The following is a 21,503-nucleotide window of genomic DNA, read 5'->3' on the forward strand; positions in this document are numbered from 1 at the left end:
ATACTTCTAAAAATATAAACATTTTCATTTTGTTTGCTTTATCTCCTAAATAGAGAAATGAGTAAGAAGATCCACTGGCAGGCAGATTTTACATTTTTTATTTTCATCTGAGTGGACTGAATGATAGTTTAGGTCCACTTTGTTATTCTGCTCTGATCTATAATGCCCTCTAGATTCTGAGTATCTTTCAGTGTAGTCATTTCCACCAAATCAGCCCCATTGCGTTGTGTTCCTTTTATTTCATTGCATAAAAAGTACTCCCTTTTGTGGCATAATTATGCTTCTATTCAAACATATGTAGGACAACAAATTATGCCAGGCCATTAGGAAGCCCTTTTCAGGAAGAAAAGGAAAAAAAACCCAATCAGTAGAAAACTGGGCTCCAACAGGCAAAGCATTGGGAGACTTTGCTGCAGAGGTTTGTCATGATTGCCACCATCAACGTGGCGAGAGCAGGGGCAGCGTGAGCTGGAGCTGCCTGGGCTGCTTAGCTCTGCTTCAGGGCAGGACATTACTTGAGGCTGCTCAGGAGAATTGCATCCTGTTGGGATGCGGAGTTAGAAACTAGAGCAGCTTCCTGCTTTCCTGATTCTGGCTTGTGTGTACATCATCCTGCCAGAGAAACAGTAATGGGCAGGTCTTATCTGTGCTGCTGGCTTGGACCCAGAGATCTCCAGCTGCTGCTGCAGGAAGGAGCAGCTTTCTCTTTAAGTGCATTCACGATACAGCTTTCTTGAGCAGCATCTCAGTTCATAAAGGAACATAAGAGCTGGGTTTTTTCCAACCCTAGTTTTGAGAAAATATGTTGGGGAGATCACACAGCCTTGGGTATCACACCTAAGAACATTAATACCATGATTGTTTTGTTTTAAAACAAAGGTTGAAGCCTTTATACTGCACTCTGTCTTCATATACAGCAGTAAAATAGGTGAATGTCACCACACAACCCGAGAGGAAAAATGGCAAGTTTTGTGAAGGATTTAGATACCCTGCAGGAAGACTCTTCTCTGGACACAGTGGGCAAACTGCAGGGGGTGGTTAGTTTTCAGTTTGCTCAGTAGGGTCCAGGGACACACAGAGATGTGGAAAATGGATTAACCATCCTCTTTCTTAAGTGGGGTCCTGTGGAAAACTGTGGTGGTTGGATTTTTTTAATGTGCTGAAATGGAGCATAAGGGAGCTCATGTCTGCATTTTAATTATTTGGAGGCTGATAATCTTTAATGGCTTTGTTTGTTTTTAACCCCAACTCATGGAGCCAGATGATCCACCATAAAAGATTCTTTGTATGAAAAAGGAGGATGAAATTGAATTATTTTGCCAGTGGCCTCAGCACGTTCAGTTCTGGGTTTGTGCAGGGAAATGCTTAGAGAAGGAAGCCAAAGCATTGCACTGGGATTAGACCCATCACTGTTCCCTTGTGTTCAATGCAGTTCACAGCTGTTTTCCCCAGCATTTCATACTTTTATATCCTGGTAGGGCTCCCTGAAATCTAGATACTGCCTACATTTTGTAATAATGAGAATAAGGGATACATTCTTTTTGTTCTCCTTGCCATGGTGACCGTAGCTTACAGGAGGAATGACCACTGTGAGGTCTGCCCCTGTCCCTGTAATTGTGAGAGCATTTGACATTAGTTCTTTAGGAACTGTTTGCACGGTCATAGGTTTTGTCATTTTAAGCACAGCAGCACATAAATCTCAGGGGCTGAAATATGTGTAGGGGGAGTGTTTGGACTTGTCACATTATCATATTTACATCAAATACATAGAAAATTTCAAAAAAATGAGTGGCCTTCCAGTTTTTGCATCCCTTGATCTCTGTCATGTTTCATATCTCTCAGCCGTAGACTTTATTGGTTTAGAAAAAATATTAAAAGTAAAAATGAAAAAAAAAAGTTAAACCCCCACCAACTGAAACAGTTCAATTGCTGCTAAAATTCTGCCTTTAACATGGAAAAATCTCTGTCCAGAGGGCTCATTTGTGAACACTTACAGGGAGCTGAATGTGCCAGACACTTAGTGATAATACTTCCAGCTCTGTAATCTCAGTGTTTCAGGGCTCTGTACTGAAATGTTTAACCCTTTGCTGAGAAAAAGGCCCAGTCCAAGGGGGTATTTAACAAGGAGGCATCTTGCTTCTGCAGCAGGAGGGTGTTCCTTCTCCCCCTGCTATCGAACTGCTGGGGTTTTAAACCCAACCTCATTGTAAGCAGCACAGAGCCAAGTGTTTGCACTGAGCTTTGCATGGCTATTGATATCCAGGGAGATGTTTTTAGGGGAGCTCAACCAGAGGTCTGTGCTTGAAATATTAAAAACCAATGGAAAGGGAAGAAATCACTTTTTGTAGCAGTCACAGTTTTCTCTGTATTTGATATTTTAGTCAACTTTTAAACTCTTTAAGTCCTTCAGGAGTTTCACTGACCTCAGTTATGTATTAGTCTAAATTTAACAGAAGAAAGATTTGGCCCTTAAAGACGGGAAGGAGCAGATGTTAGGGCAGGAAGGGTTTGTCAACCACTGCAAGAGCCACCCATACCCGTCCCTGCTACCTGTGGTGGGACCAGCAGCCAGGGCACCCTTGTGCTCCCGACTTATTCCTTTATTCTGACATCTTTTGCTGGGCTTCAGGTGAGCTCTGCTAGCTCTGTTGCAGGTTAAAATGCTTCAGGTGAGCTCTGCTAGCTCTGTTGCAGGTTAAAATGCATTTCAGCTGCAAGCAGCAGCAGTTGTTGAGCTGTGGACAGACCAAGACACATTTCTGCAGCAATCCCTGCAGTGTGGGAATCTTGGTGCCTCCAAGGTTTTCTGGCAGTCTGCTCCCCAGCCGGGTCCCTCAGTTAGAGAACACCTTATTCCCAGTCCCTCCTGCTTGCTGAGGGCATTTGCCCAGGCCAAAGTGAGTGTTAGGCAGGATACTGCTGCCAAGGAATGTGGGTGGGATAGCAGAGGAAAACCACATTCTTTTGCTTCCAGGTCATTTGGGAAAAAAAGCTGTCCTCCTCACACAAAGCCTGCCATGGCTGCGATCCATGCAATGCTAAACCAGTGTGGAGGCGTGGCGAGTTTCCCATCGCCCATTCCTGCAACTGACTCTGGTGAGCGTCACCAAGCCTGGAATGACCAAGTCTCCTAGAAAAATCACTGTAGCTTTTAAAAATTACTTTCACTCTTTCTAAACATTTAAAATTTAAAATTAAATTTTTATGGAACACTAATACTTTCTGCTTCTGGGAGGATTGTTATCCTGAAGCTACATTGCAGAGTGTGTGCTGCAGCACCAGCCGTGGTTTATTCCATCAGACTGGAAGTGCTGGGTTGTTGCTGAATACAGAGATGTGCAGTGCTGGGAATACACAATGCTGTGGCCCAAAATCCAGGCGAGACATGAAAAAACACACAGTCTGACCCAACTTCTTAATTTTCTTGACTCTGAAGTTGATGACTTTACCAAAGCAGCCTGGTTTGGGTGTAGCTTTTATTTTGCAGCCAAAATTTCCTGCACTGTCCCTGTTCTTCAGAGTTCGGGTATTTTTTTTCCTTTTTCTTTTTTTTGACAGATGTATTATTTATAGCACTGTTTTATCTTTTTTCCTTTTTAAAAGGCTGACATGACTTGTAGTGCAGTACTTGTACTGGCACCATGGGTAGAACATGCAGTCTCAAAATTCACATCCAGTTTGTTGTCAAAAGCTCTTTCCTGGGGCACATCACCTTGCAAGAAAATGGCAAGAAGTTCCATTAAATTCCATGAAATAATTCAATTAGGATGCATCTCCCATGAGGAAGACAGCAGAGACCATGAGATGCTCCTGCATTATTGAAGTATAGTGGCTGTGGACTGGGCAGTCAGGGGCCTGCATTTCAGCAAACTGCTGATCAAAGTGACAGGCTGTCTCAGTTTGAAGAGACTGGAATGTTTGCTAAAGAGGATGAGTTACGAGACAAACCAAACTCCTCTCCCTCAGCAATGGTAAATTCAAAATTAAGGGGCTTTAATCGAGGAAGTGTGGAAAAAAACAGAAGAAATAACAACCCTTTATTAAAAGATATATGTACGTTGGCAAGAACAGTAACAGAACACACAAAAAAACCCCTAGACAATAGTCCTGTACCCAAAAAGTCCCCTTCAAACAAAAGGAAAAGTCTGATACTTCTCTGTCCTTTAGCGCGGTTCTGATCACGGTTGGCGGGGGCGCTGTTGGATCGCTGGAGGTGCAGAGCCTGCAGTGCTCTGTGTTGGCCTGCAGGGGACGCTGTCGGGTTCTGGCGGCCACCGCGTGGGAAGGGGGATCTGGGGGGTGGTCTCGGGTCGTGGGAGAAGCTGAAAAAAATGGGGACCCTTCCCCCAGTGGAAGAAGGGGGAAAGGAAAGCAGTCCACCCCCACGAAACTCACTGTTGTTCTCAGATGACGGTGTCTCAAGGCTCCTCCCTTTTTCTCCCAGTGAGCACAAAAACTCTCTGATGAAAACGCAGCAGGTCCGAGCTGGAGACAAAGACAGCTACCCTGTCTCAGTCCCAGAGAGAGAACCCAGCAGACTGACTTCTCCCCCCCTGCCCCCCATGAGCCGGGCCAGCTACCCAAAAAATCCCAAACTTCTCCCCCCCCCACTCCAGCCTTCGATGGGCCATTAGCTAGGAATTCAGCTAATGCAAGCCAGACCTTTTGTAAAGCTAATTGACCCCTTTCCCCCTTCTCATTCGAACTCTGTTTTTCTTACAGTGGAGCAGGGGAAGGAAAACATTCTCTCCTGGGATTTATAGCCTATAACACAGGCAAAAGCAGGGCAAGCCGGGGGCCAGTCCTGAGGACATAGTAAGGCACAGCCTGTCAGAAGCCAGTCTGTGGCATTTTCAGCCTCTCTGCCTGGCCAAGGCCCTCATCTTTCCCTGAGATTTAATGCTTTAGGGACTTGTTCTCCTGCAATTTTCCTGCCACCAGCAGCGCATGAGCCCCCATGCAGCAGTGGAGGTGGCTAATGGGTCTTCAGCTCTGCAAGAGGAGGGTACAACAAGGTCATTTGTTACCTCTGCTGATGGTGTGGGAGGGAGAGATTGCAACTTGAGCAATTTTCTTATATGGGATGAAGGTAGGGTGTAGAATAGAACAGCAAAAATATTGAGGCTGTTTTTCTATTGAAGATAGAGGGGCATCTCACTGAAGTAACTCACAGGGGCTTCTTCCCAGGGAGGAAATATGGAACAGTACAGGTTTCTCTAAAGGAGAAAGCCTAGGGGAACCAAAGGGTCAAGTCAGCACCTTCCTGACAGGATAAGGTGCTTGGATCACCTGAAGCCCTGGGGTTGCCTGCAGCCATCTCCAGCAGGACACGCCCCCCATCCTCCCAGTCGTTCCTGTGTGCTGCCTTTGCAGAGCTGCTTTTCCTTGGGAGCATGGCAGACACTGTGCTCATCCTTCCCAGGGTGGCTCTGGAGACTTGGGACTTCTTTCCCATGATTGCAGCCCAAAACCTGCTCTTCCTTGCTGATCTTCCCTTGTTTTGTTAGGGATGGGTCCACTCCATCTTGCAGAAATGAGGCATCCTCAGGAATGATCTGCCATGTTTTGCCTCCATTCCCCGAGGAACAGGAAGAAGCTACTTCTCCATCCTTGTGAAATCTCCACCCTGAGGCACACTGTGCAGATATCTTACAACTGATGAGGTGCTAGATTCCTGCTCCAGCTTTGCACCACAGACCTCATGTCTCTGGAAATACTGCCTGTGTTAGGGGATGGACTTTTAGCATTCATTTTCATTTATGCTATTATGAAACAAAAGGACTACTGTTAAGTGCTGTCAACAGCCAGAAAATCACGAGATGTAAAGTGTGTGCCTTTATGAGCAAGAACAGACCCTCACCTGATCGTACACCCCCAGGAAAGGAGAGCCCCTGCTCTCAGCTGGTATTCTTCTGCCCCAAGAAACCTCCACTTTCATCTTTCCAAAGTTCTTTCCCTCCATTATCAAACCTCATATGGGCCAATGTGACTTCATTCTCTCACTGCAGAAACCAATGGCTTTGTAACTCCACACCACTGTTCGGTTAAAAAGCAAACACTGCTCCTATGTCTGAGGCAAAGGGGAGCATTACTGCAGAGCTGCTGATCACCAAGGGGGTTTTGTGTGCAAGTGGTTGTGGCCTGTTGAAAAAAAAATCCCTCATTGCCACATCCAAATGTGGTTAGCCAGCACAGGCCAAAAAAACCTAATAAAAATCTGAGGCCTAAGGGAGAATCTAAGAACAGTTCATCAGCTCTGGATGCTCCAGTAAGATTGTTTCTCACAGCAATTAGCAGACAAGATGTTAATGGTGCCAGTCTGGTTTAAAGCATTAGAGCTTTGGAGGTGAGAAGTGTCCAGATTGGTTTGGAGCAGAGGTTTGTTGTTCTGGTCTGACCACAGAGAGAGGCGGCAGCGGCAAAGGCAGAGGGGGACACACTTGTCGGGTCTGGATCGATATCGCTTTTATAGCAGTTGGTTAATTTATCTGTTTGGGGTTTTTTTCCTTTTGGCAGGAATTTTATACAAGTCACATTGTGTGAAATACGGGATGGGGGAATGATGCACTTCCAGCCATGGATGCATCGCTGAGGTCCTAATTCAAATGCCAGCCTTCACCTGGCATTCTTAGCAACATCCAGACAGAAGGCTCAGGGCTGCCACTCAAAAAAATGCATCATGAAAAAATTAAGTACTGGACGGCTTAGGCTGAGGCCAGTTAATTAACCCTTTGAAGGATGAAATGTCTTGAACTGTAGTTTGTCATTTGTCTTAATCATTATTGCATGACTGGTTTTTAATACCATTTGGCAACAGTATAGATTTTTTTTAAGAGGTGGCATCACATGCAGTTTGCTCCTTGTTTTTTCTTGGTGAGTTACATGTGATGAGTCTTTATAGGGGGTATTTCAGGTTGTCTTTAAGATGATGTAGTTAATTTACAGCTGTCAGGTGTATTAAGCAAAAATTAAGACATTATACTGCATTATACAGCCTGTGTCCTAAAAAAGGAGGGGAGGTTGGAATCTTTTTTTCCATGTTGTATCTGAAAAGAAAGCTCTTCTTGGCCTTTAAAAAACTCTTACTGACCTTTCTTCCCCCAGGCATTTCCCAGGTCTCTGGCTGCTGCCCTACACTCCTCCCCTGATGTTACAGCCGGTCACAGCTCCCTCTCATGCACCCCGTGGCTGCCTGTTCCCTCTTTAAATAGTTTATTGGCAACCACTCATGCCCTTGCCCTGCAGCCCTGGGATCTCATGGTTCCCCTCTTTTCTCCGGCCCTTCAGCAATACTGAAACCAATCAGGGAAGTTCCATCAATAACTGCAGGACAAATGGCATGTAGGTCCATCCAAAGACAAAGCAGTGGCTCCAAGAACAGAAATCTGCTAATGCATAAGTAGAAACCATTTTGTGTCATGGATTGGCTGAAAAATGGAAGTTGTGGACTGACCAGGGAAAAGGTGAGTCATCCTTCCTGTACTGGTGAAGAGAAGGGGAAAAGGTGACTCATCCTTCCTGTACTGGTTTTAGTGTTGGTTGGGTTTTTTTTTCCAGTTTGCTGCTTTTGTTCTCACTGGAGGTGGATGGAAAACTTCTTGACAGGAACTAGAAAATAAATCTATGCTGGGTTCATAGTCTGGAAAAGGGCTTGTTGAAGCTGCTTTAAAAACCAGCCCTATAGAAATGTTAGTAAATCTGAGTAATTAGCTATGCTCTTTCATAAACAGTATAAAACATGACTAAAGTGTCTGGGTGTCCTTGAAAAAAGCAGCAGAACATGGAGGTAATTCCCACTGCAGTGATCCCTGCAAAGCAGAGAAGGGATGGGAGGTCCAAAGGTCGGAGGAGCTGATTGCCTTGGGCAAGGAGGCTGCTCTGACATCTGCAGGCAAGGGTAGGTGCTTACCTGTATGGCTCATCCCAGTGGAGTGGTGTCTGGGAAGATTAATGCACAATTATGGATTCTGGTCATGTTACTGTAAAGGTTAAGACAAACAAGAGCACCTCTAAAAGTGCTGTCGAACTTCCATCTTGGAGACATTCAAAACTGCTGATCCAGGCCTCAAGCAACCTGATTTAAGCAGAGTTTTGGACCAGATGTCCTTTCCAAACCCTGCTATCTTATGAGTTGACCACTTTTGCCACTACATTTAGCCCAAGGCCACCAGATTCCTGGAAAAGCAGACCATATTAACAACTAAATACTGATCAGACAAAGATTGCTGGTGAAGCTGTAGGAAGATATTAAGAGAGTCTAGAAACAGAATGCAAGTTATTACAAAGGTTATTACAAAGGTGATTTCTATTCCCAAGAAACCTTTTTCCTTTACAAACAGCATGAAATAAATGCTGCTCAAAAAGAAAAAAAGAAAAAAAGAAAATAGAAGAAGCTTGCTGTTTCAAACTTCTCTTTGCTTTAAGACACACAGTGTTAAGGATAGCAAGTGGATAGACTGAGCACCTAGAAAAGCTGCTAAAAGAGAATCTTGAGCAACCAAGAGTGGGCTCTGTGGTGAATAAGCCTAAGGATACTTCGAATTTGTGAGGATCCTGAAATAAAAGTCTGAGGATTTTTCTTTAGCCTGCTGCTCAGAGAGAAGCTGTGTTATTTTAGAAATTGGTGCAGAGATTGTGACATTTATCACACATCCAGGAAGATGGAAATTAAGTTTGAAGATGCTCTCCTGGCTGAAGTCCATAAGGACAGATGTTTAAGGGATTAATACCACTCCATATGGCAGAGGGTCTCCTGCAGGATTACCAAGAAAAAGCAGTAACAAACTTCCCTCCCTCTGGCTGGCTGCTTCCTGCCCATCGCCATACTGCTCCTTTTGAACCAGGCAGGAGTTTTGACACTGAACCATTTAAGTGCTCTTGGGTGAACGTCCCGTAAGCCTTTGATTAGAGTGCTCGTTAGATTGACTTGTTTTAACATGTTTCCAATGCAGGAGAAAAGACAAATAATGAGAAGTAAACTCTGTGTTGCTGTTTCAGAAATTATGACCCATCATTGTTTTGACAGTCTCTAAACAATGGCATAAATGGGCTGAGTTATGTGACCAAGCGTCCAGAAAAGCCTTATTCCAGAAAACAAAGATAGTAAATCACGATGCCCCGTGAGATGAGTTGTTTTGCCAAATTAGTGCTTCAGGGGAAGTGAGAACACTTTCAGTAACTGGGATATTTCTTCATCAGTTTCAGACAAATTCAGGGTTACCACCGCCCCTTCTTCCCCACCTCCCACTTTGCTATTGTAATTTTTAATTGGTGGTATATATCAAAGGCTGGTGGTTATCTGTATTTGCTGCCAGAGTAGCCTATTTTTTCCCTTTTTAAAGTGCTTAAAAAGCACTCATGGGGGGATGGGAAGCCTTTGGTGCCTCTTTTAACACCAGCAGACAATCCTGTAGAGTGAAATGCAGGCATTAAGAACCACTTAAGAGTAAAACATCACCAGGACGACCTTTCAATGTGTGTTGAATTTAAACCATTGATGATCCCCCACCCTAAGGTACAATTCTCTGTTTTGTACCACGTAAGATGCAAGACCAAAACACCAAGAAACTCAATAAGGACAATTTTTTTTTTTGGCATGACAATGCAACACAGAGCCTTTTGCATTGTGCATCTAGGACTGGTGTTCAAAAGGGCCACGTGAGTTTCTGAGAAGATGTGGCTTTTTTATGTATTGACAACTGGGTTGCACTGATGACCTGAATTTGTTCACCTTTGTCTAGGTATTAGCATCCGTGTTGTCTGGCAAAAACTGCCTGCTCTGACAGCCTCACACTGTGCATTGGAGCCTTGTGTGTTAGAGGCAAACGACCACCTACAACAAGCCCAAGGCGGATCAACCAGCTTATGCTACCTGCAAAGATTTAAAGACGTGATTTTGTCCTCCTTACCATGCAGAGAGATTTGTCATATAATTAATTATACAATTCAGTGCTGCTTAAGTATCCTCATAAACATGATCGCTTAGGCCAGATCAACACTGGAGCACTGTTTTATTGCATATAATAACTCTACACTAACACAGCTAAAAAAATGTGACTTTTTCCATTGGGAAGGATTTATTTTATTGAGACCTTCCTATAAATGTCTGATTCTATTTCTCCATGACAGTCTAAGCTCTCTATTCCAGCTGCTGTCTCCTATGGAATGTGGCTAATAATAGCACCAGTAACAGCTGGACTATTAATTCCTTAACGACTGTTAAATGCTCTGGTATGAACAGAAGAGGGTTTCACCGTGTATTTCTCCTTGGTGTTTCTAGGTTGAATATGTTGTTCCTTGAAAGCAGCTGACTTCTGAATAGAAACAGAAATGGAAATTTTGTGGTCTATCTATCCCCTTCCCCTATTCATTTTGTAATAAGGCAGGGACTACTATGAAATATCTTAATTTTAATCCTGGATGACAGAATTTTGGATACAGGGCACACATTTTACAGGTTTTTCCAATGGTAGGCTGAGCAGGATTGGACAAAGACCAACAGTACCACACAGGATCCTGTCCTGTTGTGAGCTGCCAGGGGCATTTTCATCTGCCCCAGGCAAAACAGAGTGTGGAGAGACCTTTGGTTACCAACCTGCCTGTGCCTATAGGTGCCCATGGTTACGAACCAGTGCAGATGGAGTGGGCTCATGCAGTTTCAAAAAGTCTGAGAAACAGGGTTTTTCTTGGCTGTTCAGGCTACCATGAGGATATTTAGAGGTTAACTGGCCATGCAGACATATTTGCAAGCATCTAAAAGTCAGGTCTGATTTCTTTATATTTAAATATAATAGGAAAATGAGGTACCATTGTCATGACATCAGTATTTGACAAAAAATAACGAATGGAAAAAGAAGGAAACATTATAAGAAATGCATAAATTAATATATACACATCCTCAAACCGCAATACACCATTGAATCTTGACTTGCTTCCATGGTTTGAAGATTATACCTACAGATGCCATACTAAAGCCAATTAGCTGTTTAGCCATTTGAAGTCCTGAGTTTACACTGCTCCCATCCAGCCATTCCTTTTAGTGTCTGCCTGCTTTCCCAGCCAATGAACATGTGATTCATGTTGAGAAAGAAGCAGCATGGGACATGTTTAAGCTCTGCTGTTGTGGGAATTACCCTATCTGGACGGCTGCATCTGGGCTGGGAGCTGCAGAAAGAAGAAAACCTCTTCTGTACATGTCTCTGTTATAATTTATATAAATAATTTATATTGCTCTGGCAAAAAGCATCCCTGCTGAAGCTCCAGACACACACGTGCAGTGGATGAGCAGAACATGGTGACAGTGGGACAAGCTGTAGCCAGTGATGAGAGTCCAAGAGATGAGGCCAAACCTGCTCCTCGATAGGAGCTTTGCTCAGACGTTCTCCTGGTGGGTTTCAGTGGTGAGCAGCTGGGTGTTTCACAGTGTGTCTCACCTACAGGTCTGCTCATTTTAGAGTGTCCCTGAAGACTGGAATCCTCTGTGACAAAGCTGCTGGCAGTGATGAGTGGGAAGGGTCCACTTGAGTTTCAGGTTTGTCCTGGAGCTTCCCTCCTCTCCTCTAGCCTTGTGATGGGCTGCTCTTGGGATAGGGAGCTCGGCTCTGGGTCCCGCAGCAGCTCTCCCAGAATGGCCAGGACTTCTTGTAGGCCCTGGCCGGTGAGGGCGCTGCACCCCTGGAGCATCCAGCGGTGCCCTCCCAGCCGCCCTAGCCGCAGCATCTCCCCCAGCTCAGCAGGAGCCAGTGCTCCTGGCACCTCCTGCTTGTTGGCCAGGAGGAGGACGGGGATGCCAGCCATGCTGGGGTGGCTCAGGGCTTCCTCCAGTGCTGCCGCCGCTTCGGACAGCCGAGCCACATCTGTGCTGTCGATCACAAAGACGAGGGTGTTGATGTCCTCCAGGTAGTCAGGCCAGCTTACCCGCAGGCTGTCTTGTCCACCAACATCCCAGAGGGTGAAGGATATGCCACAGGGTGTTTGCAGAGACTCCACGTTGAAGCCCACTGTCGGGCAGGTCTCCACAGCCTGGCCGCTCTTCAGTTTGTAGAGAAGGGTGGATTTGCCAGCAAAGTCGAGCCCCAGCATGACAACTTGAGCATCTCTTTTTTTCCAGCCTTTGGAGATCAGCTTCCCCATCAAGATACTGCCGCAACTGTGGCAAACAAAAAAAAAAAAAATTCAGCCAAAAAAATAAAAAGCAAGTGTATTTCCTCGATGATGTCAGTTAATAACAGAGTGCTCCGTCCTGCCTCTCTGAAAGAGCACCTTAGGTTTGCTGAAGAAAGACACAGGCAGCTTGCTTTTGCTTCTCTCTGCAGCTAAAATTAAGTGAGAGGTATTATTTATGAGGTGTGGAGCAGAGCCAGGGAGTGATGTTGAAAACATCAGTTTTTATACCCCAGCTCTGCTGCCGCTCAATTCCATTTTCATTCATGACCTGAACTGATTGGTGCAAAAGAGAACTAACATTTTGCAGGAAGAGGTGGAGAGACAGTGGAGCAAGTTTCCTCCTCACCACAGACATAAATAAATGAGCTGTTGTTCATTGGCTTCTCTAGGGGAAATCCACCCCTGGCAGGACAGGACAAGGAGGAACCCTTGTCCGGGTTTCAGACCAGGGTTCTCTGGGAATCTGCTGAATCACAGTTTGAGGGTGTGGTTTTAAAGCATCCTGAGCAATAAGAAAACTGAAAATTTTTCTGCCAATCTTATGTTAAAAAATACAAAACAAATCTCTGTATCATCAGCTTTCACTACCTGTTGTGTGAGTGGTAATAACAGCAATTTTTAAAAATGCACACAAGCAGGTTTTTTTTAATGTCTCATTGAAATATGGCTAATCAAAATGCCTTTCCTGGCATGAAAATCCGTAAAATTCTTTACATCAAAGTATTTACTACATTTTAACTTTTGTAAGTGAAGCAAAGTCATTCCTCTGTGGCTGAGAGGCTGCATCTGGGCTGGGAGCTGCAGAAAGAAGAAAACCTCTTCTGTACATGTCTTAAAAGAAGGGAAAACTGTTTAGCAAGCCAGCACCACTTGAAACTTAACACGCCAGAGGCAAAAATGTGCTGATGTAACAGCTACCAGACTTGCCTGTGCAAGAGTGGCCAGCAGAGTCCCAGCAAAGCCAGTAGTTACCTTCCTTATTGGTTGGTTTTTGCTTCTAAAAGGCTGCTCAGAGGTGTGCAGAACCAAAAGCAGCCGCAGACCTCATATCACAGCATTAACGCAGAGCTGCCCTCTAGTCACCTTTATTTAAGAAGGAAATGTGATTCATCCCTGCTTCCCTGGGACCATGGGGGAACTTCCAGCGCCTCTGTGGGAGACGCAGTTTCCCCAGCAATAATCTCCACATGACAGCTCCTTGTCACAAGCCAACATTGCTGGAATTGAAGTTCAGCACAGCAAGTGGAAGGAACTGTGGTCAGTGACCAGGTTACTGGTGGTCACTGAGAAGTATATTTCTTCCTCTGGGGGCAAGACGTGTCAGGTTTTCACCTTTTAAAGGAAGGAAGATGAATGAGAAACAAAACAAACAAGGAGTCCAGCCCACAGAGCCTGCATGGGATTGCAAGGGGTCCTACAGACCACGTCTTGCAAGATATTTCTGTGATACATGTCTCTCCCATAGTTAACCCACAGAGCTGGCTGGCAACAAGAGCCTCCACGAGCTTTATGCAACTTGTGCACGTGTAAGACATGTAGCTAGAACTGTAAGAGTCATAGAATACCAGGTTGGAAGGACCTTGAGGATCATCTGGTCCAACCCAACCTTTCATGGCAAAAGCACAGTCTAAAAAAAGCTCAGCACCCTGTCCAGACAAATTTTAAAAGTGTCTGATGCTGGGGAAACCTACCACTTCCCTGGGGAGATTATTCCAATGGCTGATTGTTCTCATTGTGAAAAACTGTCCTCTTGTGAACAATCAAAACTTCATGAAGAATAAATTGTACCCATGACTCCTCATCTTTTCTATGTGACTCCTTGCAAAAAAGGATTTTCTATCTTCTCTGTAGCCATTCTTTAAATATTGAAACATGGTGATAATGTCTCCACTAAGCCTTCTTTTCTCAAGGCTGAACAAACCCGGTTCTCTCAGCCTCTCCTCACATGTCAGGCTTCCCAGATCACCTCAGTGGTCCTTCTCTGGGCCCTCTCCAGCCTGTCCACATCTATTTTGCGTAGCAGGGACCAAAACTGAACACAGTATTCCAGATGTGGCCTGACAAGTGCTGAGTAGAGTGGGACAATGCCTTCTTTATCTCTGCCGGGGATGCCGTTGATGATGCACGGAGTCCAAATAGAGTCTCCATTTGAACTTCCACGAGTGACATTCTCCTCATCATGGCTTCCATTGCCACAGCAGCAACTGCTCAATCCTATTGACCTGCTTGTCCACCAGCACCCTGAGGTCCCCTTCCACAGAACTGCTCTCTAGCCAGGTAGATCCCAGCCTGTGCTGCACTCCTGGAATATACTTTCCCTGGTGCACGGTCTTGTACTTGTCTTTGTTGAATTTCATGAGGTTCCTGCTAACCCACTCTTCCTTCCAGTCTGTCCAGGTCTTCCTGCAGGATGGCTTTCCCTTCCAAAATGCCCGCTTCCCTGCTCAGTTTGGCATCATTGGCAAATCTCATGAGGGTACACTTGATCCCATCATCCAGATCACTGTCATCAGGCTCAAGGTTAACTCAAAAGCCAAGGCTTATTTACAGCTTTTGTTGCAGAGTAATCTAACAGTAGACATGCAACATCACACATGTGATAAATTGTACAGTGTACGTCCACGTGTGGTCTTCTCTAAAACCAGTCTATAAGTACAAAAATGGCAGGAAGCTCCCTAGATGGGAATAAAAATGTGCACTGGATTTTGGCCCTTCAGGGGACTGTTTGCACACCCTAAAGTGTGTGCTGCTGCCCGACAGTTATCCTTCTGTCCAAGTTCTTCATTTTTTAAAATGTTATATTGGTGTGTGGCTCCTTATTCTGTTTGTTCACCATTTTGGGAAAATCTTCCTTCACATATTGCATTGTACTTTAAGATCAACATAGTTGGTATTTTTAGACACACCAGTGGGTCGAGTGAACTGTTGCTTGATCTTTTCGTGTTTCTTCTGCCTTTGCTACTGCTCATCTTCTCTTAGAGTTGATAGGTAGCTGTGACACAAATCTGTTTCATCTGACCAGACTTTCATAGTACTATAATTTATTTTAAGTAAACTAAAATATAGATACAGGAAGCAAGGGTGGAGATTCTACCATTCAATGAGCAACTGAGTATTTGAAATATGATGCGATGGAGTCTTGATTGCATCACTCTCTCACATGCTACAGAAGAAGGCTGCTTCTAAAAAAAAAAAAGAACCAAGAAGAGAAGGGAAAAAAAGAAATAAAGCCAGAAAAAAGGATGCAACTAGGGTACAGTTTTATTGATGATTTCCTTCAGGTTTTCTATGGCATAGAATACAGTAATTCATGGGCAAATACAGGAAACTCTATATTCCTTTTATTGCTTTCCATGCTTATACCCTGTGTATTGAACTGCAGCCTATTTTCTTTCTTCATGCCAATTATTCCAAATACAGGGTGCAAACTGTGCCTACAGAGTCTGTTTCACCCACAGGTATGTTACAAAAGCATAATATTTCCACTAAATAATATATAGGAGCAAATGCAAGTCTGCTTAAGAAAGAATGAAAGAAAAGACTCTAAAAGCAGATAAGATGAGCTTTGAGAGAGTCTCTTGCTGGAGCAGAAAGGCCAGATGCTAAATAGTTTAGCAATTGTGTTCAGAGACAAGGACAGCCCTATCCCAGCTATGTTTTCCGTGGACAGAACAAATGTTTTTGTCTCATGTTTCATGTCTCCAGATTCTCAGGAGCAAATGCAGTGCTTTCTAATTCCATTTATAGTGTCATAGAATTTCAGTCAATTTATTTCTTTCCTGTTTTTTATGCACACGTTTCCTAGAAAATCATCACAAAGAGCAATAATTAGAATTAGTACTATAGGACACAATCCCTCCTCCTTCCTGTGCCTTAAATATTCCAGTAACTGGGATTTTGTCCTGATCACTATATTCACTGTCATTTTGTCCAACCTGTGTCACTTCTTTAGAAGGCAGCTCCAGGAAGACAACCCTTAGCAGAGCCAGGATTAACAGGTGTAGACCTAGTCCTTACTGTGAGTGTTCCTCTAATGGCATCTACTTGGAGCAACAAGTAGATCTCAGCCCAGCAAAGGCAGAGCGTGCCTCCCCATCCAGACGTGCTTGCGTCTCTGAGAAAGGTCACCAACCAAGCCACCACTCACCCAGCCCTGCCCATGTTTCCTGCAGGATCTCCTCGCTATATCATCTGTGGAAGGACCATCAATGGAGGGGATGTTCAGACTAGCACCTGGTGAAGAAGCCTGCTGAGACTTGAAGGAGGCCCTGGACGCAGGTGGATGTCTTGACCTGGATAGTCCACCTGTCTCCGGCTGACAGTCATCTTGAAGGGGACTGAGTTTGGCCTGTGAGAGCTCCTTGCAGACCTGCAGGGGATCACTGGATTTGACCTAGCAAGGACTCCAAGATAAAATCACAGAAAAGCCAAATGCAATGGTTCAGGCTTAGAGAAGTTTGGCCTTTTTCTTTTCTGCATCCTGGTCCATTCCTCTTGTTTTGCCCCTCATTTCTGGCATGACCACAGAAAACTCATCCAGTACTCTCCTGCTAACAGACTAGTTCACTTGGCATGTGCCCAGGAAGCTGCCTGTTCCATCAGGGTCAATGGGTAGCTGAGAGAGCCAGCAGCTGAAGGCAAGCTGCTTCCTCCCGAGACAAATTCCCAGAGGCTTGAAAGATGGCTTAGCATAGTCTGAAGGCTACACAAGACTGCCACAGGCTTTAACGTGCCCCAGAAAAGCTTGCCTGCAATGATGTCTCTTGACAAGATACGACTCGAAGTTGTACCAATACCCAAAAGTTCAGAGCTACAAGATTCACACAACAAAACACACAGCAGACGTTAAGCACCTGTCCTTCAGGTGCTCATCAAACACTTTGAGAGGGATGCTGGTACCTCCAGGGCATTCCTGGTGGGGTTGGAAATAGGACATTGTTCTCACAGCCCCACTCATCCTGTGGTCTTTGTTTTCCCCTTGCTTCTCGGGACAAACATTTGATGAAGGAAAATGCTTTCTTTGGTAGCATAACTGGCAGCTGATATGCTGTCAGCTTTGCACTTATCACAGTTAACTCTTCCCAGTAGGGAATGACTCTAGCTGAAAAGCACAAAAAGTCACCTGCTATGCCCTCACTGATGCCATGTCACAGTTTTCCACGGAGAAAACTTGGCCCTTGTCTATTCTCAGTCCTCACCTGTTTGGCCTGCTGAGATCCCTGTGTTGAATGATGGCAGCCCATTGGACATAAACATGTGCACAGGTGTGAGGTCCTGCTCAACACACCTGGGCCTGGATGTTCATTTTCTCTGCATGTCAGAGCACCCTGCTGTCAGTGAGACGGACAAACCGCAAGAGAAAAAATAGAGCTTGTGGTACCTACCAGTTGTCCAAAGGTGTTTGGCCAGGAGTGTTTGGCTAAGCTCCAAGGAGAAGAGGTTACTTCTGAGCTCTGCCTTGCAGAACAACCTCACAAGTTGCCCCTCACTTCATAGGTTTAAATTTGAAAACTACAGGATGTGAAATCTCACTGAAAGACCTTCCCTACACGTGGCTATGGCCTCCAGCAGCCGCCTGCTTGTGATGAGTTCTGTGGCAGGACAGAAGCTCAGCTCCTTCTGTGATTGGGTTCAGTGTTCAAGCAGGTTGAATGAACACAGTGAGCTGTTCCTCACACCTGGAATTGTCAAGAGGACCCAGGTCCAAACAGAGTCTTCATCTGAACTTCCATGAGTGACATTCTCTCAATTGTGACCAACCAATGCTGCCTGAAACAGTGTCAACCACAACATGGCGTTGATTTGTCTGTCCTTAGACCTCCTGAAAAGACATAGTATGTGTTCCAGCGTATCTGGGAGAGGTCTGATGCTTTTTTTAGTGACCATTTCCCTGTTTTCAATTTCTATATGCTTCATACAGCTAGAACAGAAAGTTCTTGAGGAGATGTCAGGACCCTGAGAGTCTCAGACCAGCCCTTTTCTCAGGGAGATGCCTGATGCCTGGGGCTGGGCTGCCCCTGCATGACCCCCAGCCTGCCTGCTCCCTGGCTAGGGACAGTGGGAAAGGTCCTGGCTGTCAGATCCTGCCATGACTCCCCTTTGGAAGCCTTCATTGCACTCTGACAGCGAGGTGGATGTGAAGAAATATGGCAAAGAGCAAAGATTTTTTTTCCTCATGTTCTCATCCCTTAGCTGGAAGGTGCTGCAACAGCTGATGAGGAAAGGAGAAGTACTTCCCTTGATTTGATTTCTGTTTGAATTACTATGTCTTCTGTATACGACTGTAGAATATTTTTCATAAATACTGTTACTCTAGTCTCTGAATTTATTATTTCCAAAGCTGGTTAGAATTTTACCAGGATGCAGGTCATCTCTGTAGACTCATGTATTCAAGTGCCGCCCAAATTGTTTTATTTTTTTCCACATAAATTGGCAATGCTCTGTATTCTTCTGTCTATGCCACTTATGTCTTAAATTCACAGATTGCTTCACAGATTTCTTCCTCCTTGACCCCTAACATGTTAGCTTTATCTCCTCAGGGCAATTCAAAACTAAGCTTCTTTGGCATCCTTACCTATCCTGACACCATCACTCTCTTTTCTGAAACAATTCATTAGCTTTTCTTCTTACAGTTGGTCTCTATCCCAGCTAGGGTCATATACTCATCTATGCTACACACTGCATACATGTCATTTTCACATTAGAAACTAGTTAAAATACAGCTCTGACTATCTGGAAAGGCCTTAATCTCAATTCTTCGTTATTCTTAATGTTTGTAGTGGGGAAAAAAAAGAGCAAAAAATGGGTACACTTACAAAAATATCCATGTTAGGCATGGCAAAAAGAGGCTTTTATTCCATCCTCTCCCATATCCTACTATTTGCTCCTCCATTTGTGAAAGCCATGAAGCAAAGACTGTTTTTTTTTGCTTTTTAGTATTCCTTAGGCTGTTAGCAAGAGGAAGCCCTACAGAGACCATCTAATGATGCTTAACCATACTGACTACCTGCACTAAATATAATACAGGTAATACCTTAGCTGTTACTTCTATGGGACATAAAAGTTATACCTTGTAGGTATGCTGATGAAGTTCATCTCTCTAGATAAGTCTGGAGGAAATTTTGCAATACACAAATCCAGTTCCCCTTAAGGCAGCCTTCCCTCATTCCAGTTCCACAGGAAGAAACAGTAATTAAAATGAAAATGTAAGCATGGACCTGAAAATGTGCTTTGCACAACTTGCCAGGCTCCAAAGAAACAGTGGAGTCTCACTCTCAGTGCTCCTCAGATTCAAGGGATGCAAGGTTTTATTTTATCATTTGTTTATAGTTTTTGTCTTAGCTTGCATGTTTAGGACATCTTATACCAATAAAGGAAATTGACTGAAAAGATACTGGAAATTATCAACAAGAATAAAAGCTACAAACTGATCTTTACTACGTTTCTGTCTGGTAAAACAGATGAAAGCAAGAAAACCTCACAAAATTTCAGAAATTGCATTTTATCTGTTTGGCCACAGTGTGTCAATGTTTTCCCACACATTTCTCAATGGAGGGACCATCTGCAGTGGAATCAGCTCCTGCCAAACAGATGTCAGAGTGCCAGCTTTGATTTAGGGCAGGACTTAAAGCCCTTGGGCCTTTAACACCCTTCTGCAGCTGGATCACTCTGAATGAGATTTTGCTGAACAACAGCTATATATATATTTTGTGTATCCATAGGAAGATGATGGTAAGGACAGCAGAACAGAGATGGAATAAGATGCCAGTTCCATGCAGGTCACATTTAGCTCCAGATTGTTTTCACATCAGATTTAGCTGGCATCATATCCCAGGATTCTGCAGTTGGAGTGAACCAGTTCACAGACTGATGGAAAAAAACAATGCTTAGTGAAGAAAGAAACACTTCAAAGAATTTTCTTCCTTTAATATCCTTTAACAGGTCACTGATGGTTTCCACCACGATTCTTCACTGTTTGTGGTCACTTACAGAGCTGCAGGTGCAAAACAGACCTTTTAATCTACAACTGACAACATTATAAATTCCCCTAAACTTGGATTTATCTGTGACTTATGCACACCTTTGTGATCTTTGGTTTTGGCAATGCATCCTTAGGAATGAAACTGCAGATTCGGGTTGCATTAGGGTTTGGAGTGTAACTCCATGCCATGCTATCGTCCATTGCGAATCTCAAGTGTTCTCAGTCTGGTCACTAGAGAAAAGCACTTCATAGTCACCTGCTACAGTTATCAAAAGAGATGTAAGCTGAGACTCTCAGTGTAAGAGAGAGGGTTCAGCATCTGAGCTAACCCACCAAAGTCAGCAACACATGTTATCTGTACACTGTCTTAGGCAACAATTCCTTTTGTTCTACAAAACTTGTCTCTGAATAGCATTGCTTTGCCTGGTTGGCCTATTTAATTTAATGCTTTCATAACATTTCCAGTCGGTCATAACTTTCCCAAGATGGATATCAGGTTTCATAACCCTTTTCCTTCTAGAATAAAAAAAAAGTTAGAGGAGGGTTACTTTTTGTTATTGCTGGCTTTTACAAAAAGCCACACTGAAAGAAAAAGAACTGAAACCAGTTATTTGAGAGATTATAAAATTACTTTTGCTCCACACAGAGCACTTTTTTAGCTGTTTCAACTGCTTGTAAAGCTCAGACACAGTATAAACTGCCTGCAACCACTGTTTAGGGACTTATTGCACTCTAAAATTAGGGTGACAACTAATTAGTGATAACTAATAAAAGAAACACAAAGTTATGTGAATAAAAAAAGACTGACTGGGGGTTTGTGTTCTAGTACTTGTTAAAACAACTGGGTTTCTGCATATGGTAACTAAGCAGGGCTGTCCTACAAAACTAGGTAAGATCACAGCTCTGTTTACGCAGCTCCACATTTGCACCATTTCCTAGCAATGCAGGAAAGGCCGTAGTTCTTGACAGACAATGACAATCCCTTTGCAAAGCCACAAACACAAGCAGAAAACAACTGTTGTTTCTGGCCCTTTCTGGCTCTCTGGGCCTTCCCATGGAGGCTCTGATGACACTTGTCCATGTATCTTATTTCTGCCTTCTCTTTGTGTTGCTCCAGAATTTGCCCAACCTATTCAGCAGTACCTCCCTGGTGCCAGCAGCACAGTAAGCAGCAACTTGGCAGGAAAAATCTCTTTTTACCCCAGACCTACCACTGTGCTTTCCTTGCCTCGTATTCCAGGGCAGAATTTCTTCAGCATCACTGATTCCCTCTCAGAGCAACCCATCCACACTTGATTCCTGGGTTACTGAAATTGATTTTTCTGTTCCCCTTTTTTTTTTATTACAGCTTTTTTTA

The 21,503-nt window shown here is 44.1% G+C and overlaps 1 protein-coding gene and 2 long non-coding RNA genes across 3 annotated transcripts; 1 reads left to right on the forward strand and 2 right to left on the reverse strand.

Annotated features, from left to right (window-relative positions):
• Positions 1-10,260: 10,260 nt before the first annotated feature.
• ARL11 (ADP ribosylation factor like GTPase 11) lies at positions 10,261-12,710 on the reverse strand. The gene has a single exon (XM_032679880.1). It carries the CDS (start codon positions 12,130-12,132, stop codon positions 11,527-11,529), a length of 606 nt encoding a protein of 201 aa, XP_032535771.1. The 5' UTR covers positions 12,133-12,710; the 3' UTR covers positions 10,261-11,526.
• Positions 12,711-15,187: 2,477 nt separating this feature from the next.
• On the reverse strand, positions 15,188-17,973 carry LOC116782847. Its single transcript, XR_004355378.1, has 3 exons — positions 17,550-17,973; positions 16,471-16,558; positions 15,188-15,347 (listed from the first exon to the last, which is right to left on the reverse strand). It is a non-coding gene; the product is annotated as an uncharacterized LOC116782847 (long non-coding RNA).
• LOC116782846 lies at positions 17,809-20,186 on the forward strand. The gene is made up of 3 exons (XR_004355377.1): positions 17,809-17,999; positions 19,102-19,191; positions 19,887-20,186. It is a non-coding gene; the product is annotated as an uncharacterized LOC116782846 (long non-coding RNA).
• The last annotated feature ends 1,317 nt before the right edge of the window (positions 20,187-21,503 follow it).

The sequence above is a fragment of the Chiroxiphia lanceolata genome, chromosome 2, assembly GCF_009829145.1.
Source record: "Chiroxiphia lanceolata isolate bChiLan1 chromosome 2, bChiLan1.pri, whole genome shotgun sequence".
Taxonomy (NCBI): domain Eukaryota; kingdom Metazoa; phylum Chordata; class Aves; order Passeriformes; family Pipridae; genus Chiroxiphia; species Chiroxiphia lanceolata.